The following is a 16399-nucleotide window of genomic DNA, read 5'->3' on the forward strand; positions in this document are numbered from 1 at the left end:
GACTGTGTCTTGTTAATCCCCAGCACCAATTATGGGGACCTGACACGTACTAAGCACTCAGTAATGTTAGGTGAATGAGTGAGTGAATGAATGAATGAATGTTTGTATAAAAAAGAATGGATTTGAATTTTATGGGAGTTCAAAATTCATTTAACTCATCAGGCTACTTTTATGTATAAGCAATAGAAATTAATGCTAATATGTATATAATTTTTATGTATTATACATAAAAATGTATATATAATGTGTAGATTTTATTATAGATAATATATATTTAAATTCAATTTTGAGAAAGCCATTGAGAAAGAGAATCTCCACTTGCATTGTATTTCATCTTCAGTATCTAGTCAACCCTTAGAAGGGAAGCCAAAACTAGATTGAATAGTTCTTAATAAAGCTTTGATGATTCAAAGGACAACCTTTGACCTGGAGTATGGAGTAGCATTTGTAAGCAGGCTTGGAAATGCTATTTGAAATCACTGAGTGTATGTCATAAGCACCCATTATCAGAGCTACTAGGGATCCATCCAACTGCTGGTGCAACAGAGGTAATAAGACAGGTCACAGGCCACTGCTTGAAGAAGTGTTTCTGTTTGACTAGAGTTACTGATTGCTAGAAAGCTACATTCTGCTTCTTGCTGATTTTCAGAAAGCACCAGTGGACTTCTAATGTCTGATACTCCGACTTCTTGAACATTCTCTGTCAAAAGCCCTGTGGGAAATAATTGGGAAGATTTATCACTTCTGAGATGAGAGCGTATTCTCTTTCTGTCCATCAATCAAGGACTGAGACTCTCTGGTTGGATGTGCCTAGGGCATTAAAGATGAACTCTAGTTCATATTTCAAGCAATAGATTTTTTAAAACAAAGATAGTAGTTGGGGTGGGAGGTTTGTTTTAGTTGTTTTTCCCAACAGAATTATGGAAGTCATTAGGAACTAAGTCCTGTATCAAGAGAAAAGCTCAATCGTTTGAGAACTAAAAGGAGCTGAGACTAAGGAGGGGAATTCTCAGAGAACACTCATAAATAAGGGACGTTTTTCAAAGATTTTCCAGACAATCTGCGTTCAAATTGCCTACCTTGGCTGAAGGATTGATTGAAGTAGAAACATTGTAAAAATCTCTGATCATGTTTACAATGACAACCCCTTCTCCCCCCATCCCTAAAAGAAGTCTCAACATTCTTTCTACATTCCCCCCTCAAAAAAAATAAATAAATAAGTCCTTAACTTGGTTATTTTTTGTTTTACTCTGTTTAAATGAACATTTGATCCTTTTGATAAACAAAATCCCACTCCTCAATCTCTTCCCACCCAGTACAAAATTATCATTTGTATTTCCACCAGCCAACATGTGGTTGAGCTTTAATTTCTGCAGGTGTGTGTGTGTGTGTGTGTGTGTGTGAGCATAGGCATGGGGGGATGCATCTTTTCTCCCAAATATAAAATTGTCTGATAATGCTGAATGTGCTTCCACTGCCCCAAATCAAGATTCTAATGTGAGTTTCCACCTGGGTTCGCGCTCCCAAATATCTCCACTGGAAAACCAGAACCCAGCTGCCAAAGTTGTAGATCTTTTCACTTCAATTCATCAGCATTTCCAAAGTGTGAGATGAGCCTGGCACTTGGAATGGAATAAAGCCAATGTACCCCAGCTCCACCCAGCAAAACGGCTTTCATGATGTGGTTGGAGACAAGCCTTTATTTTTGAGATTTTCTTTGTGCCCACAACACACACATCAGTCATCAGCCTTTAAAGTACAACCTCTTCAGAGAACTGAGGTTAACATAACCGAGATTAACATAACCGAGAAGGACCAATGCTTTGATTATCTTTCTCTGTGGCTACGGTGGCATGCTCCAGTTCCCTCAGGGATGGGCATTGTTCTGAGTTGGAGTGCCTGGATGGAGCTGATACTCAGCTCTGTGGTTTAAGAAACAAGTGTTTTTATGGGTTTGGGAAGCAAAGATTAATATTAGGCTTTGATATGCCAGGCACATCCTTTATAGACTATTGTTCAATATGATCTCTTAGGATTATATTAGGTGCTACAAACCAAAGCTGGGGTGGGGTGGGGGTACTAACTTCTTTTTCTTTCATTGCCCCTTTATTCTACTCCCCCTTCTTATTTTTTTCTTATCGAAGCCAGAGGCTGTGTGTGTCTGCACAGGTTGTGAACTGCAATGTGAATGTTGTCCCTGAAGCGCACATTCCTGGTTGCAGATGTCTGTAGGCCCTAGGGAGTCACTCCCCCGTGAAAGACACTAGGCGCATCTGGGAATACCTCCAAGTTGCCCAGCTTCTGTTCTGGAGGTAGATTTGAGCCTAGAAATTCATAATACAATGTGAACCTGGTACCTGAGGACCTCTTCTCCACAGAAGTCCACTAATATTTCTAGACCGTTGCTTAGAGAAATCCTGTGGATTCTTTTCTCCTAGAAACTTCATGTTTTCCTGTTCCAAGAAGTGCTTGTGATCACTCGAGCCGTCACCCACAATGAGCGGCTCTGCTACCAGTTGTACCGGCAGCCGATCCCTGTAAAGGACCTCCTACTGGAAGACCTGCAGGATGGAGAAGTGAGGCTGGGTGGCTCCCTGCGTGGCGCATTTAGCAACAATGAGAGAAGTACGGATGGCAGTCGGTTTTGATCTGTTGAATGGGTTTGGTTGTGGTGGTTCAGAAGGAGTGGATGGCTGGGGGAAAGAGAGGAGCCATCACCTTGGAGTCAAACTACATTCCAATGCTATCTCATCACTCACTGACTGTGTAACCTTGTGCAACCTCTGTGAGCCTCAGTTTCTCATCTGCAAAATGGGCATGTATGCATAACTACTTTATCAGGTTGTTATAAGGATTAAGATCCTGCAAGTGAACCTGTCTGCACATAACAGGGGCTCTTTAAATTCCCCTTCTCTGTCTCCTGCCATTGGATAAAAGCATGCTTACTACCAGATAGCCCCTATGTATATACCAGCTGCTTACTGCTGGCTCAACAAGAGCCAGCAGACTCATCCCTAAAGAGGCTTAAGAATGGTCACCTGGTTGAGGATTCATCTGTAATTATGCAAATGGACCTCTCTAACTTGAGACTTAATGAACAAGGAAATTAACCAAGAGAAGCTAAGATGGCAGTGTTTACTGAGTGTCTTATATGTGTCGTCGAGGCACTGGTATACACTGGTCAACTAAACAGTCAAATTCCTTGCCCCTGTGGAGCCTACATTGTAAGAGAGGAAGATAAATGATGCATAAATATTCAGGTGCTGTTCAGAGAACTAAACCCCAGCATGGGATAAATAGGGATAACAGTTGCCGGTTTGCTTTAGAGGAAATGATCAGAGAAGTCTTCCTTGAGAAAGTGACATTTGAGTGTTTTGGGTTAACATTGGCATCATATTTTCAAAACAATTATTTGTACTGCCTCTTACCTACTCATCAGTCCACCCACCCTGGTGGTAGTGGTGATGGCGGTGATGTAGTAGTAGCTTCTATTTCTTGAATACTGACTATGTGCCAGGCGTTGTATGAGCACTTACATGTATTATCACATTTAGGCCTCATGATAACCTTATAAGGTAGGTTCTCTTTGTTTCTCCCATTTTACAAATAAGGACACTGAGACACAGAGGACTTAAGGCACTTGCCCAAGAGCAAAGTGGGAGCCTGAATGTATCTAAAGTGGTGGTCCCCAGTATGTTGGCTCCAGGGATAGTGCAAGGGGACTGAACACACACGCTTCTGTGAACCAAGCATTGCACATGGCATGCGGGGCCTGTTATGTGCCAGTTAAGCTAAATAAAATGTCTTCCGTGTTGCGCACTACCATTTTTCAAATGCACGTAGCTCTTATGGAGGTAGTTGTAATTTTATTTTAAAATGAAATGAAATTTATAATAAGTCTTTACATATCTTCTCAATCATTTGGGTACTCCATGTACATGTACTATAATGTGGGGGATTTGGGGCATGTTTTGATATTGCAAAGAGCTTCTTCAACTTGAAAAGTCTCTAGCTTGGGGCGGTTGTGGAAATTCCAGATTACCAGGCTCATCTTACACCTACTGAATCCAAACCTGTAAGGGGAGGGTCTCGGCATATATGTTTTTAATAAGCTCACAGGGGATTTTAACACACATCCAGGTTTAAGCTGATGTCCGTTTGCTAGCCTCAAGGGCGACTGAAAGCTACACTGGTGTCAACTCCAGGTCAACTCCAGTTGATTGATGGTGGCTGCAGGGTATTGCTGAGCCATGTCGCGGACCAGTGGGACACATTTTGTAATCAATTAATGATGTCTGCTCTGGTTCAGGGGGTTAATGTCACCATATATGTTATCTTTGCCCTGGGAGCTGCCTGTCCATTGATCTTTCTTATGCATGTTTTTCATTTCTAGTTAAAAACTTCTTCAGAGTGAGTTTCAAAAACGGATCCCAAAGTCAGACCCACTCGCTACAAGCCAACGACACCTTCAACAAACAGCAGTGGCTCAACTGTATTCGTCAAGCCAAAGAAACAGTGCTGTGTGCTGCCGGGCAGGCTGGGGTGCTGGACTCCGAGGGACCGTTCCTCAATCCCACCACCGGGAGCAGGGAGCCACAGGGAGAAACAAAACTTGAGCAGATGGACCAATCAGACAGTGAGTCAGACTGTAGTATGGACACGAGTGAGGTCAGCCTAGACTGTGAGCGCATGGAACAGACAGACTCTTCCTGTGGGAACAGCAGGCACATTGAAAGCAACGTCTGACAGAAGCGTGTGTACTTCCTGGAAGTAGCCCTTTGTCTTACCTGTACAGTATTTGCATTCCACACATGGAACGGTTTGGAGAAGCACTTTTTAATATTTTTGTGACCGTGTTGACCCAGTTTCTTGTATCTGTACCTTTGTCCTTAGTACTGTAACTGCCAATCTGTCTGTGTAAGCTGGGATCTGTGGTAACCGTTACCCTGTATTGTATTCCACAAGTGTCTGGATAGATGGAGGGGTACTTGAACAAGTTACTTTCAATTGTCCTGCTGGATTTTAAAACTAGAAAAGAATCTCTAAACTACTGTTCCATGTAGATTGCTTAAAAGAGTCTTTCCATGTTTCTATAGTGCTTTTCTAGCTCTTTGACATGGTAGCTGAAGGCATGGAGTATACAGGGCCTTGCAAAAAGGGCATGAGGAAGTCACTTGTGTATCATGATGGTATTCGAAGGAAAATGGGAAAAGATCAATCCTTGCAGTGAACTTGGTTCAATGTTATCCAACCAGAAAGCATGAAAACATCCCTGGGGATTCTGGATCCTTAATTTTGCAAAGCAAGAAGCACTGTGTGGACCTTGCAATGTCATCCAGTGCATATTTGATGCAGTAATCTATTAGGATGTGGAATAGTGTCTGACCTTAAAAGGACCAGCACAAAAGCAGCCGTCAGCTCTGAATCTTGAACTGAAATGCAGTTACACCGGGAGGAGGGAGTGTGTCTCTGTCAAAGTTGTTGGCTTGCCGTAGAGAGCCATTTCTAGCCTAAAACACCAGAATAGAACTCGAAAGGTTTGGGAATATCTGCCAGAATAATGAGAAGGCCCATCTTCGTTTTGTTTCATCTGCCAAGCCCTACTCATATTTTGGAGCATTGAGCAAGAGACTGCAGGAGAGTCCATGCCTCTGTTCACAGAAACATATGAGAAGAAGAATTTGGAAGAAGTGCTTCATCATGACCTCTTACAGGAAACATTAAGAGAAAAGCCAGGTCTAGTGCCCTTCTGAGAAAGGCCAGAGCCTTGGGTTTTCCTGTTCTGCTTTTGGGTCATCACTTTGCCACCTTGGCCCTGTGCTGTGATCAGAGCCATAATTACATTCTCCAAAGGCCAATTTTAATTAACTCTGATTAATTAGAATCAATTAACGAAATTAGTAACCTCTTTGTCCAGCTTTGGCTTACAGTGCAGGGTAGATTGCAGATCTTAAAAAAAGCCAACTGAATACACAGAAAAGCTCCCTGTGAGTGTAAATATTAAGGATGACCTGTGCAGAATTATTCCCACACCAGCACTAGTAGTAATGATTCTAAATTATTGCCAAAAAGTTTTTTTTAATCTTCTGTGTCTTTCGAGTTTACAGAAAGCAGTAAACGCTGTGTTGTCATTTTATGATGTACATCTAATATGTGCATTCAAAGAAGCTGTGTGACAAGATGTATCATTATAAAAACAAGGTAATATTACTTATTTTTCAAAAATGAAAAAAAATATTGTGGTCAATTATACCCTGTAAAACAGATTTCTGTATTTATAGATTTTAAACATGGTGAATTTTTTTTTCTATTACAAGTTTATTTAAAATTGCTTTTGTTCTCAAATTGTTATTGATTTAGCAAGTGAATGAACTGCTGCAGATAGAAGCAGACAGAAGCTGAGAACCTGTTGCTTGATGATGGGGGAAAGAGTGGATCGTTCTCTGCAGGAGCCCTCGGCCACTTTGGCCAGTGGGTTGAGGCAAGAGGTCTGTTAAGTGCTGGCCTATGGGAAGAAAGTGAATGTTTTGATGAAATGAATGTTTTTGTATAAAGGCCTTAAACTTTTCTGGAAGCATTTCAAATAAATTACATTAAAATGTCATTCTCTCTGTGTATAGTGTGTGTCCTACAAAGGTCAAATTTCAGCTCTCTTCCTGGGAGGTTCTTTCTGAAATGTTTGCTTGTTCTGCCCAAATACTAACTTTAAAATAGGGTGCAGGATAAAATAAATGCTCTGATTTGATCTATCAAAACTTTTGTAGAAGTCCTATTTCTAAGATCTGTTTTTTTCAAGCATTCCTTACTCATTCGCTTAATTCATTTATTCATGTTTAACAACTGTGTCTTCAATCTGTACTGCATGTAAAGTCAAGGGATAAGTCATAATTGTTACAGGAAAAAAAGTGTTGAGGGGCACCTGGGTGGCTCAGTCAGTTAAGCATCAGCTCTTTATTTCAGCTCAGGTCATGATTTCATGGTTCATGGGATGGAGCCCCACGTTGGGCTCTGCACTGACCATTCAGAGCCTGCTTGGGATTCTCTCCCTCCTTCTCTCTCTGCCCCTCCCTACCTCCAAAATAAATAAATAAACTTAAAAAAAAGTGTTGGGGCGCCTGGGTGGCTCAGTCGGTTAAGCGTCCGACTTCAGCTCAGGTCGTGATCTCGCGGTCCGTGAGTTCGAGCCCCGGGTCGGGCTGTGTGCTGACAGCTCAGAGCCTGGAGCCTGCTTCAGATTCTGTGTCTCCCTCTCTCTGACCACCGCCCCCCCCGGCCCCGTTCATGCTCTGTCTCTCTCTGTCTCAAAAATAAATGAAGATTAGAAAAAAAATTTTTTTTAAGTGTTGAAACTCATTACTAGGATAGGTGACCGTTGAGAAACTTGAGGCCAAATAGTAGAAGGCAAATTCCACTTTGAAATTCTTACTGGAAATTCAAGCCACTTTTTCTTTAATTAAAATGATTATTCCTACAAAAAATAGTCTTTAGATGAAAGGGCTAAACAGTTTGAAGCTATGGGTCATCCATTCTCAGTAGTAAGGTGGCCCAACAGAGCTGGTGCTTAGTCTCACCTTTATAACAAGCTCCCACCATTTTCTTTGACATATTGTTAATTCCAAGATTAGTCAAGATATTCACATGAATGTAAGTCCAATTTTTTTGCCCAAACAAAAACTCATTCCTCCTCATTCTCTTCATCTTTCTCCTTCCTTTTCATCCTCCTTGTCCTTCTTCTATGCCTCTTTGGGTATTCCCTCCACTTCTCATCCCCATGATTGTACTGACTTTGATATTGGAGGGTGTGTCCCTAGCAGTGTATTAGAAAATGTACTGACATGCTGTGGGTTAGTACAAATGACTGGGAGCTAAATGGTTTTCTTCGGTCTATTCTCAAGATGTTATTTTACACATAACTAAATGTAATCCTTGCAGTTGAAATGAAAAGTCATAAACAAAGAAGAGTCAGAACTGGCAATTTTGTGCAAAATTAGAGTGTGGTTTCAGCTTCTGGGTTGTGGTCACCACCACTGGCTGCTTTCATTTCCATTCCTGGCACCGTCTCTAGCAGCTGGGAATGCAAAACTCGTCATTACAACACTGTTGTTTTCACAAAGTCTCAGTGGGTACAGGAAACCAACCCACTGTCTTGGTGGACGAGCTGTTCGACTTTCCATTTACATTCTATGTCCACCTTTTACTAATTCTTCAAAAGCCTGAGGACTTTAGAGGAGATTTGGTTACACAATTCTACTTGGGCCATTTCCCCTACCCGGCTCCCCTTGGCCTTGTGGAAAACCCCCCACTGAACCCCCCCCCCCAACTTCTCACTGATGTAGTTGATTCATTTAACTCATACTATTCTGTTTGTTGACAGAATGCTAGAATTATGGTATCAGAAGGGAATTTGAAGAAGGTGAATCAAGCCCAAACCCACCGGAAGAAATGTGAAGATCATGAAGATTTAAAACCTTGCCCATAGGAACACATAATGAGAAAAGGTGACTATATTCACGGCACCTACAGGGTCTTTACACAAACAAGCTGCAAAACAATCACTGTTCCTTGTATCCCAGCTCCTTCCTCCAGGCTTGGTTGGCACATCAGTCAGCTATGCAGATCCACCCAGATAAGCACTTCTTTCTTTTTTTTTAAATGTGCATTTATTTTTCAGAGACAGAGGGTGAGTGAGGCAGGAGCAGAGAGAGAGGGAAACACAGAATCTGAAGCAGGCTCCAGGCTCCGAGCTGTGAGCACAGAACCCAATGTGGGGCTCAAACCCACACACAAACCGCGAGATCATGACCTGAGCTGAAGTTGGACACAACCGACTGAGCCACCCAGGTCCCCCAGACTAAGCACTTCTTCAACTGACCTGGTCGGCATAGCAAGGAATTAGAAACCGTGCTCTGTATCTGAGAACTGATCATCTAGTTCAGGAAACTGCACATGCATTCTAAATAACTTGTCCATTTATACATATGTATTCACACACAAACACACCTAAATATTAATGACCTGTGCTACTCATCTGTGAATGGTTTGAAGAATATCACCCTGAAGGTATTGTATTCAGTGTATCTATTTTCATATCTGTGAACACTTTAAAAAGTGAGACTGTGAATGTGAAATCACTTTGGAAATTAGTAAGAGCTAATAGTTTTCATTATTGTTATTTAATACTCACTTTTTTTAATTTTATTTTTTATTTTTTAAAATTTACATCCAAATTAGTTAGCATATAGTGAAACAATGATTTCAGGAGTAGATTCCTTAGTGCCCCTTACCCATTTAGCCCATCCCCCCCCCACAACCCCTTCAGTAACCCTCAGTTTGTTCTCCATATTTATGAGTCTCTTTTGTTTTGTCCCCCTCCCTGTTTTTATATTATTTTTGTTTCCCTTCCTTATGTTCATCTGTTTTGTCTCTTAAAGTCCTCATATGAGTGAAGTCATATGATTTTTGTCTTTCTCTGACTAATTTCACTTAGCATAATACCCTCCAGTTCCATCCACATAGTTGCAAATGGCAATACTCACTTTTAAATTTACACCTGGTGTTATGAAATTTCTCAAAAGTATGATGTTGGCCTTTTTCACTGTACTGCACACTTCAAAGCGGGGGGGGGCGGTGAGTGGTCTTCTTAATCCAGCAAATCAGGAGTATTTTTTTAGATTTTTTTTCTTTGGCATTTTCCTTCCCACAATTATCTGTTTTTTCTTTCAGGAACTCCAGAAAGAGAGATGTTGAACCTTGTGGATTTGGTCTCTACTCCTGATTGTTTTTCAATGTTCTTATCTCTTTATTCCTACTTTTTATTTCCTTATATTTTGTTCTGTCTCAGGGAAACTTACTTACTGTTATCTTCTAACCCTTCTATTAATTTGGGGAAATGGTTAGCTATCACAGGCTTTGTTTTTTTTTAAGATTTTATTTTTAAGTAATCTCTACACCCAGTGTAGGGCTTGAATTCACAACCCCAAGATCAAATTCACATGCTTTACTGACTGAGCCAGCCAGGTGCTCCAATCACAGTTTTTATCGCTAATTTCCCCCCCTTTTTCCATCATCATTCCTATTCTTAGACCATCTTGTTCTTGTTTAGTGAAGGCAATAACTACTGTAAACTCAGGAAATCATAGTTTTGTTGAGTTTTTCTTCTTGCATTGTTTGTTAATCTGGCAATAATAATAGTAATATATGGGATTTGAGGGAGGAGTAAAGGAGCTTAAATGTCCAAGAAGGTAATGCCAGATATCTTCATTTACCTCTCCAAAGCCACTCTCTGTCCTGATCCTTCTGTGCCTGTGAAATCTATGTGTACTTCATCAATGGGCTCTCTTCCTTGTAGCTTCTGGCCAAAGGGGAGTTCTCACATGATATCAGGGAGGGAAGCAAGTGAAGTTGGAGTATTTATGCCCTCAGGTCTCTCAAAGAATTGACTTGGTCTGACTGCATCTCTTGACAGGAAGTCACAGCTCCTCTCAAGGAGTCCTCTCTGAGTTCCCATAAGCCTGCCAGCCTAGGATGGTAACAACCCTACTGTCACTAGCCCTAGGAGACTGCGTTATTCTTGTACCCTGCTCACAATTGCATAAAGTCCCTTTATGAAGTCCTCCTTGAATTAACCTAATTTGAATCTGCTGCTGAGCCTCCTAAGCCCCTGACGGATACTGGTGGCTGACATAATAAACATTATACTACATGTGCTATCGTCACTCTTGTCACTGTTATTCCACATCTGCATTGTATTTTCATATGTTGTGGTTCAAGGATACAAAGATCTTGTGGACTCATCAAAGTTGGATTTTGTGTTTCTGTTTCTTATTATTGCAGTGGATTGTTTTATGAGAAGAAACAGGAAAATATCTTTCAAAAACAAAGACAAAATAAACAAGGACTTTTTCAGGCATGCCACATCCCAAAGCCAAAAGATTTCATAACCAACAGACCTATACTACAAGAAATGTTAAAGAACCTTCTTTCAAGAGAGAAAAATGATACTGGATGGAAGTATGGATCCATGCAACAGAAAGAAAAGCACTGAAAAAGCAACTATGTGGGGAAAATAGGAAATACTCTTCTTATTGTATAAATCTCCTTAAAGGATTGAGTTCTAGCCATTCTAAACTAATAAGGATAGTTTTACCTTTTCACCTGAAACAACAAGAAAAAGGCAGCGTATATGAAACTGTGGCTTTAAAGACGCTGAACATCAGATATTGAAGAACAATGGCCCTGAGAGAGGCAGAGCAAATGACTGAGCCCTGTGATTGCTCCAGCTATGGCCTTGAGAAGGTTTTCAGGCAGCAGTGCAGAGAGTGGAAACCCAGACTGAGTCCAGTGAACTCACTGAGTGGAAGAGATATAGCTAAGTATTCTGGGAGACCAAAGCAGCTACGCTACAGAGAAGAGAGCAATGCCTGGAGAGAGAACCATGGTGGTCTATAGAGGGACACACTCAGGTGCTCAGCTGAGTACTGATGAGTGCACACACGTGAAGAAACTACCCAAGGGTGGGGGAAACTATCCAAAAGGATTAGAGGGAACTCACACAGTGCTGGGAATAGTGCCTATTCCCACAAACCACACCAGAAGAATATCATAATTGGGTAAAGTACTCAGAAGGGCCTACTTTCAGTAGTGGGGAATAATTACCTCTACACTAAACACTAGCCTGGTTTGCACCTAACAAGTCTTAAAAGAAAGGCTAAAAAGGATCAAACCATTTCCAAGTAACTTAACTGCATACCAGAACAAAACTCAATTGTTTATACGAATACAAAATTATCCAGCATCTAACAGGGTAAAATTCACAGTGTCTGACATCTAATCGAGGGCTACAAGCCCTTCAGGAAAGGACAACCCATAGTGAAGAGGGAGGAAAAAAAAATTAAAACCAACCCAGAACCAACACAGATGTAGGTGCATCACAAGTTATAGCTGTGTTCCATATTTTTAATGTTAAGTGGAGAAATGAAAAATATGAAGAAAGACCCAAATCTAACTTCTAGAGATGCAAACTACCATGTATGAGATGAAAGATACACTGGATGGGAATAATAGCAGATTATGCCTCACAGGGAAAAAAAAAAGATAATTTTTCAAATAAAAATACTACCCGTATGTCACAAGACAACTTTAAGTACCCTAATGTGCATGTAATTGGAGTCTCTAAAGGAATGGAGACAGGAGACAGAAGAAATATTTGAAGAAATAATTGTAAACACTTTTCTAAACTTGATGAAAACTATTACCCTACAGATCCAAGAAGCTCAAAACCCCATACATAAGAAACAATAGAACTACCCCAAGGCATAACATAATCAACTTGTTCAAAACCAGTGATAAAAGGTGCCTGGCTGGCTCAGTTGGTAGAGCATGTGACTCTTGATCTCAGAGTTTTAAGTTCGAGTCCCACACTGGGTGTAAAAATAAAACCTTTAAAAAAAAAAAAACAGTGATAAAGAGAAAATGTTAAAAAGTAGCCAGTGGAAAGACATGGTACATACAAAGGAACAAAGCTAAGGATGACAAAAGATTTCTTATTGGAAACAAGGCAAGCAAGAACACACTGAGTGATATCTTTAAATTACTGAAAGAAATATAACTGAACCTGGAATTCCATACCCAGTGAATATATCTTTTATTTTTTTTTTAATTTTTTTTTTAACGTTTATTTATTTTTGAGACAGAGAGAGACAGAGCATGAACGGGGGAGGGGCAGAGAGAGAGGGAGACACAGAATCGGAAACAGGCTCCAGGCTCTGAGCCATCAGCTCAGAGCCTGACGCGGGGCTCGAACTCACGGACCGCGAGATCGTGACCTGAGCCGAAGTCGGACGCTTAACCGACTGAGCCACCCAGGTGCCCCTGAATATATCTTTTAAAAGCAAAATTATTTTCTAACATAAAAAAACTGTAAGAGTACCTTACCAGGAGACCAAAACTACAAGAAATGTTAAAAGAAGTCCTTGAGGCAGAAGGAAAATGATACTAATGGTTAATTTCACATCCAAAATTAGTCAATATAATTCATCATGTTAAAAAAAGAAAAAAGGTGGGGAACACATGATCATCCCAATATTAAAAGAAGTATTTGGGGGGTGCCTGGGTAGCTCTGTCAGTTAAGCGTGTGACTCTGGCTCAGGTCGCAATCTCACAATTCATGGGTTCAAGCCCCACATCAGGCTCTGTGCTGACAGCTCAGAGCCTGGAGCCTGCTTCAGATTCTGTGTCTCCCTCTCTCTCTGCCTTGTCTGTCTCTCTGTCTCAAAAACGTGGATAGAGCTAGAGAGTATAATGTTAACTGAAATAAGTCAATCAGAGAAACCATATGATTTCACTCATATGTAGAATTTAAGAAACAAACCAAACAAAGTGGAAAAAAGGAGACAAATCAAAAAATAGATTCTTAACTATAGAGAACACACAAATGACTACCAAAGAGGAGGTTGGCAGGGTATGGGTGAAATAAATGAAGGAGACTAAGAGTATACTTATCAATGAGCACGAGTAATATATAGAATTGTTGAATCACTGTATTCTATACCTGAAACATTGAATGCTGTACTGGAAACAAAATTTTTAAATGGACTAAAAAACAATAAATAAAAATGGACCAAAGATTTTCACAGACGCTTGACAAAAAAAAAAGATATATACATGGCAAATAAGCACATTAAAAATGCTCACCCTCACTAGTCATGAGGTGAATGAAAGTTAGTACCACAATGAGATGCCACTATTCACCTATTATAAATCTGGAATTAAAAAGACTATAACCAACAGCATATAAAAACATGCTCGGGGCGCCTGGGTGGCGCAGTCGGTTGGGCGTCCGACTTCAGCCAGGTCACGATCTCGCGGTCCGTGAGTTCGAGCCCCGCGTCAGGCTCTGGGCTGATGGCTCAGAGCCTGGAGCCTGTTTCCGATTCTGTGTCTCCCTCTCTCTGCCCCTCCCCCGTTCATGCTCTGTCTCTCTCTGTCCCAAAAATAAATAAACGTTGAAAAAAAAAAAAACATGCTCAATATCTCTAATTAGTAGAGAAATGCAGTTCAAAACCTCAATGATGACATTAGGAGGTCTATTATTTAAAAAAAAAACAAAAAAATATTAGTAAGGGTGTGGAGAAATTGAAACACTTCTGCACTGTTGGTGGGGATGTAAAATGGTACAGCTGCTATGGAAAACAGTAGGGTGGTTCCTCAAAAAAATTAAAATAGAATTTCCATATGTTCCAGCAATCCCACACTTTGGGTATATATACAAAAGAATTGAAAGCAGAGTCTAGAAGAGGTAGTGATACCACAACCACGTTCACTGTAGCATTATTAACAATAGCCAAGAAGTGGAAGGAACCCAAGTCTATAGACGAGTGGGTAAACAACATGTGGTATATATACACAATGGAATATTATTCAGCCTTACAAAGGAAAGAAATCCTGCCACATGCTACAACATAGATAAACTTGAGGACATTATACTAAATGAGCTATGCCAGCCACAAAAAGACAGATACTGCATGATTCCACTTATACGAGGTATTGAGAAATTCATACAAATTCATAGAAACAGAAAGTAGAATGTTGGTACCCAGGAGCTAGGGGGAGAGGGAAATGGAAGTTGTTGTTTAATGGGCATAGAGTTTTAGTTTTGCAAAATGAAAAAGTTTTAGAGCTCTGTTGTACAATGACATAAATATACTTAACACTACTGACCTGCACACTTGAAAATGGTTAAGACAGTAAAGCTTATGTTCTGTTTTTTACCACAATTAAAAATAATAAGAGGCACCTGGGTGGTTCAGTACGTTAAGTGTCTGACTCTTGATTTCAGCTCAGGTTATGATCTCGTGATTTGTGAGATCGAGCACCGCATTGGGCTCTGTGCTGACAGCGCTGAGCCTAATTGGGGTTCTCTTTCTCCCTCTCTCTGCCCCCTCCAAAATAAATAAATTAATAAACATTTTAAAAGTAACAAAATAAAAGATTAACCAGATTTCTGGTGAGATAAGATGATATAGAATCATTCCTCCCTGTTATTCCCTACTAAGTACAACAATAAACCCTGAAAATAACACAAGAGGCAACCACAGGAGAACTCTGAAGGGTAGTAATAGAAAGGTGAACTGGTTTTGGACCTCAGAACTGGAGGGATAACACAGTGGCAGGGTGTCTTCCACTCAACCGAAGGTGACCCACGCCAGCATTTCCTGACCCAGGAATGGAAAGCAGCCCAGGTAGGTTCAGTCCACCTCCAGATCAAACAGACAGAGGGTGTTGAGGTCCCTCTGTCAACACAGGGTGAACTCAGCACTGCCTGCAGTAGGGACCAATCGGGAGCCCTAACAGTAAGTGCCAGGAAGGCATTCCTTTCCCACCACGTCTGAGGCAACCCTCCCCCACCAAGAGATACTAGAGTAACCAGGTAGCGCCGGCAAGAGGGACTCTGCCGCAACAGGTGGCCAGCCCAGGAAGCGTCTTTGTTCCCATGGGCTTTAGACTCACCTCCACTCAGAGACACCTGGTGGTCCAGCCTGGGAAACACCCTCCGCCTCTTCAGCACCAGCAAGAACCAGTGGGAGCCCCATCAGCTCCAGAAATTTTATCACTCAGAAAATTAACCTGCCTTTGGAACCACAGCCCCCCAAATTGGGTGAAGACCTGCATGCTAAACCTAGAGTCACTGCCTGCTAAAATAAAATATTGAAATAGCACCTACCCTCCCAACATAATTTTAAAAAAAGAATGCTTAGGATGCAATAAAACAATCACCTATCATACCAAAAGCCAGGAAAATTACAACTTAAGAAAAGCAATCAGTTGATGCCAACATCAATCAATATGTCAAATACTGGCAACATCTGACCAGGATTTTAAATCAGCCATCATAAAAATGCTTCAAAAATCTATTGCAAATTCTCTTGAAACAAATTTTAAAAACAGAAAAATCTCAGCAAAGAAATAGAACTTAACACGAAAAGTTATCAAGTAGAAATTATAGAACACGAAAATACAAAGAAGTTAAACAAAAAAAAAAAAATGCTTTTGGCTTGATAGTAAAGTGGAGATGATGGACAATAGGATCAGAAACTCTACGGAAGATCAAAAGAATTTACCTGAACCATAGAGAGAAAATAGAAAGAAGTTAACAGAGCCCCAGGAACCTGTAAGACTTAAAAACAAAAACAAAAACAAAAACAAAAAAACATTGGCATCACACACATCCAATTAAGTGTAAGTTAAACTGGGAAAATCTGAGTAAGATTGGCATATGATATCAATGTGAATATCCTGATTATCTACTATTCTATAGTTTTACAAAATGTTACCATTGGGGTAAACTAGGTGAATGGCCAACTCTTTGTATTATTTGTTACAACTGCAGGTAAATTCACAA

The 16399-nt window shown here is 40.6% G+C and overlaps 1 protein-coding gene across 8 annotated transcripts in view; it reads left to right on the top strand.

Annotated features, from left to right (window-relative positions):
* Nucleotides 1-12100, top strand: part of ARHGEF3 (Rho guanine nucleotide exchange factor 3) — a 313773-nt gene extending 301673 nt beyond the window's left edge. For 7 of the 8 annotated variants that reach the window (XM_058726482.1, XM_058726485.1, XM_058726483.1 and 4 more), the window contains 2 exons: nt 2439-2625; nt 4394-6604. In XM_058726482.1, the coding sequence (XP_058582465.1) occupies nt 2439-2625; nt 4394-4746 (540 nt within the window). In that variant the 3' untranslated portion in view covers nt 4747-6604. Of the gene's footprint in view, nt 1-2438; nt 2626-4393; nt 6605-8374 lie in introns of those variants that run through there. The other variant, XR_009260854.1, reaches the window with a different exon arrangement.
* The last annotated feature ends 4299 nt before the right edge of the window (nt 12101-16399 follow it).

This window comes from Neofelis nebulosa, chromosome 4 (genome assembly GCF_028018385.1).
Source record: "Neofelis nebulosa isolate mNeoNeb1 chromosome 4, mNeoNeb1.pri, whole genome shotgun sequence".
Classification (NCBI taxonomy): domain Eukaryota; kingdom Metazoa; phylum Chordata; class Mammalia; order Carnivora; family Felidae; genus Neofelis; species Neofelis nebulosa.